Below are 3,087 nucleotides of genomic sequence, written 5' to 3'. Positions count from 1 at the left end.
TGCTAGCCACTAACCATCTTTGTTTATAATATTAGGTCTTTAATTTTTAATTATCTGCATCAAGTATTTATCATCGATCTGATAACATTTTAAAACTATTTTTATCGACGTCTCTTGTTCAGTTTAAATATATATGTAGCTACAACTGATTAAGCTCATGTTATTTAATTGAATTTATTGTCTTATTTTCTGTTCCCATTGTGGATAATGGATCTAACTAATGTTAGATGCATATAAATATCGAGATCTATTCAGGAATAGTTTAGAAATCTTTCCTCTGTTCGTCAAACCTCACGAGAAACACTTAGTTATTCAATAGCATAATAGTATACTGGCAATTTAACCAACTGGGAAGTCATCTTAAAAATCGTATCTAAATAAAGTCACTTGACAACAAAATCTCCGTGCCACACAGCTTCTTGCTTATAGAAGTATTTGTTGTAGTTCTAAAGAGTAAAATCTCTATTAAAATGATTTATCAAAAACAACGTTGAATATGGCACATATGTTTATCAGTTGGACCAAATAAAAAGTAGAGAAATGGGTTATATTAACATAAATTGAGATGGCATTATAAATGTAAACAATATAGTTCATCAACAACAAATAACGGGACGGAACTAAAAATACAGCGTGACATAAGGCTAACGATCCATAAGAGGAGAAACATTGAGTACATCTGTTTCGATGTGACTATCTTTAAGTCGTATCACACATAAGCCAGTAACATAAATAATTAATGGAATAGATTGGTTTAGTTACCTTCATCCTTTTTCAATCTACTCAACATAGAGCGTAAGAGTAGTTGATAGCTGGTCTTGTTTTACAATCACCTTGCTCGATGAAGACTTTCAACCACTTTGGTTATCTACTTATTGTTAAAGTTTGCGTGGAAATGAATTCATGCTTTCGAAAGAAGACTGGCTTTTATAGAGCCAGTGTATTGGGAATATGCAAGTACACAAAATGCTTATTTCGTTTACTTCAAAGGTCACTTGATTGGCAGAGTTCTATTATCATTAGGAATGAACAATACTGACAATGATCAATACTTAATGATGTGTTGTTTCCAACTATCTCAACTCTAAATAAGGAAAGTCGCAGCCCAAATAGCCCAGTGGTATTGTCCCAGAATATGTAGATCGGTGACTTCAGTTGAAATCCCCCTAGGAGCATCATTTCGCTCGAGACTCTGGGTATGCAATGCTAACGAGTCCAGTATTTTCTTTCGGCTACGTACAACACATCCGACCAAGTAGTAATAAGTTCATTATAATTTGTGAATGAATAGTTATACTTACAGTTCTATGCACTAAAAATATAGAAATATGTTTTTTAAATGATTCGTTTCACTTTTTTTCTTATAGCAAACTTTTAATTTTAGCAGAAGTTCAAACTCCATTGATTGATTTTAATCCGCTTCATATTGATTCAAAACAATGTTTTTGGAATGTTCCTGTCACTGAAACAGTAACAATCACAAATTTGAATATGTTGGAATGTGATTTAGAATGGATTGAAGTAAGCAGATTGCATTGGAAATAATACCTGTGTGTAAAGTAATTAAATTTTAGTTGTGGAATGCATATTTTTAATGATTATAAAAGTCACTAAATTAAATGCTATACATTTGGTTACAATAAGAGGAGTCTCTGGATAAAATATGGAATATGACAACAAATTCACTTGTTGTTTACTTGTATCTTCCCATTGTTATTTTGGACTGCAATTGATCAGTCTCTTGTTAGCATATGTGCATCCTATGCGGACTGCCTCGATATTGCCTTAAGTCACAAGCTTTATAAGTAAAGATGGACTCAGTAGCTAAATGGATAACGCGATGGCGTTTGAAATGAACGGTACTGGGTTCACGTCCCAGAGTGAACATCAACTCAGAGATAAAGGTACATCCAGCTGACAAGTCCCGAATAGGACGAAACGCGCTTCCTGGATTCTATTGCTAGCCACTGTCCATCTTTGCTTATTTGACAACAAATTTGTTCTCAGTAAAATTTAGTGGCCCATCATTTGATATTACTTAACAATTTTATTATTCTTAATTATTCTATTGATAATATTGTATCAAGACTGTTGAATATTCTATTAATCATAATTCTTTTTATATTTGAAATACTTTTAATAGCCCATTGGAAATGATAAGAAATGGGTTACAATAAATGTTGTCCCAAAAACTTATCGAATCACAGGTCAAAAAAGTCAATTATTTGAAATTTCTATATGTGCACACAAACAGGTAATTTGAAGTAATAAGCATTTTGTGATAAATTATTAATGTTTATAAGAACTTTCGTCTAAATTAGAGCGAATAGTTTCACAGTATTTGGGCGCCGAGTTGATGTAAGACATTAAATAGGAATAGTATATTTTCATAGTTAAAAGCATGAGTCAATTGAAACTAGACCACCAAGGATTACTCCTGATGACATAAATTAAGTTTAATATAATGAAACAGTATCTAGTATACGTAATGTTATAATTGGTATTTATGGGAATTGTAGTAATTTTAACAAATTAGTTTATCTAAGCTAGACCATCGTTGAAAATCTAGAAGCATTGGACGGTCGTTTCATCCTAGTACGGGATTCCTCAGCAGTGTGCATCAAGGATCCCGCACGAAAGGTACTCGAATCCAGGAGATTCGAGCTCATACGCAAACTTTAGTCCTTTAAAAAACTGAGGCAGTATCAAATGGCGTAAATGTCTAACTTCAATAGATCTATGATCTTGTACAACCTTTCATCCATTGACTGAGGTGGATAACTGTCTCGAACCCGACACGGATTGGACTCCAGTGATCACGGTTTCTCAATAGAACTCCAGGAAATCCATCTTGAAGCCAGTCAATTATGGGCACATGATTATTATCAGAATGGGAATTTGTGGAATTTAAATTAAGACGTACTGGTTCACAATTAAACATACCATAAAGATTCCTTATTTGAGTTTTATGATCATTCTTGTCGTGTAAGACATTTTGACTACTTAAATGATTTTCAGTAGATTGTCTTGATATTACAAACAAATATTTCACAGCGCCAAGTATAGGTTTATTAGGAAAATTCTCAT

General features: G+C 32.9%; 1 protein-coding gene across 1 annotated transcript in view; it reads left to right on the top strand.

The window, feature by feature from the left end:
• The window catches only part of Smp_145030 (hypothetical protein), a gene marked incomplete at both ends in the record, with an annotated part of 50,458 nt that overhangs the window by 27,035 nt on the left and 20,336 nt on the right, over positions 1-3,087 (top strand). The window contains 2 exons of the mRNA XM_018797235.1: positions 1,368-1,521; positions 2,144-2,254. Of these exons, the coding sequence (XP_018652297.1) occupies positions 1,368-1,521; positions 2,144-2,254 (265 nt within the window). The remainder of the gene's footprint in view (positions 1-1,367; positions 1,522-2,143; positions 2,255-3,087) is intronic.

Source organism: Schistosoma mansoni, chromosome 4, assembly GCF_000237925.1.
Source record: "Schistosoma mansoni strain Puerto Rico chromosome 4, complete genome".
In the NCBI taxonomy this organism is placed as follows: Eukaryota; Metazoa; Platyhelminthes; class Trematoda; order Strigeidida; family Schistosomatidae; genus Schistosoma; species Schistosoma mansoni.
Note: the sequence above shows the minus strand (reverse complement) of the source record. Positions and strands in the feature narration are given on the sequence as shown.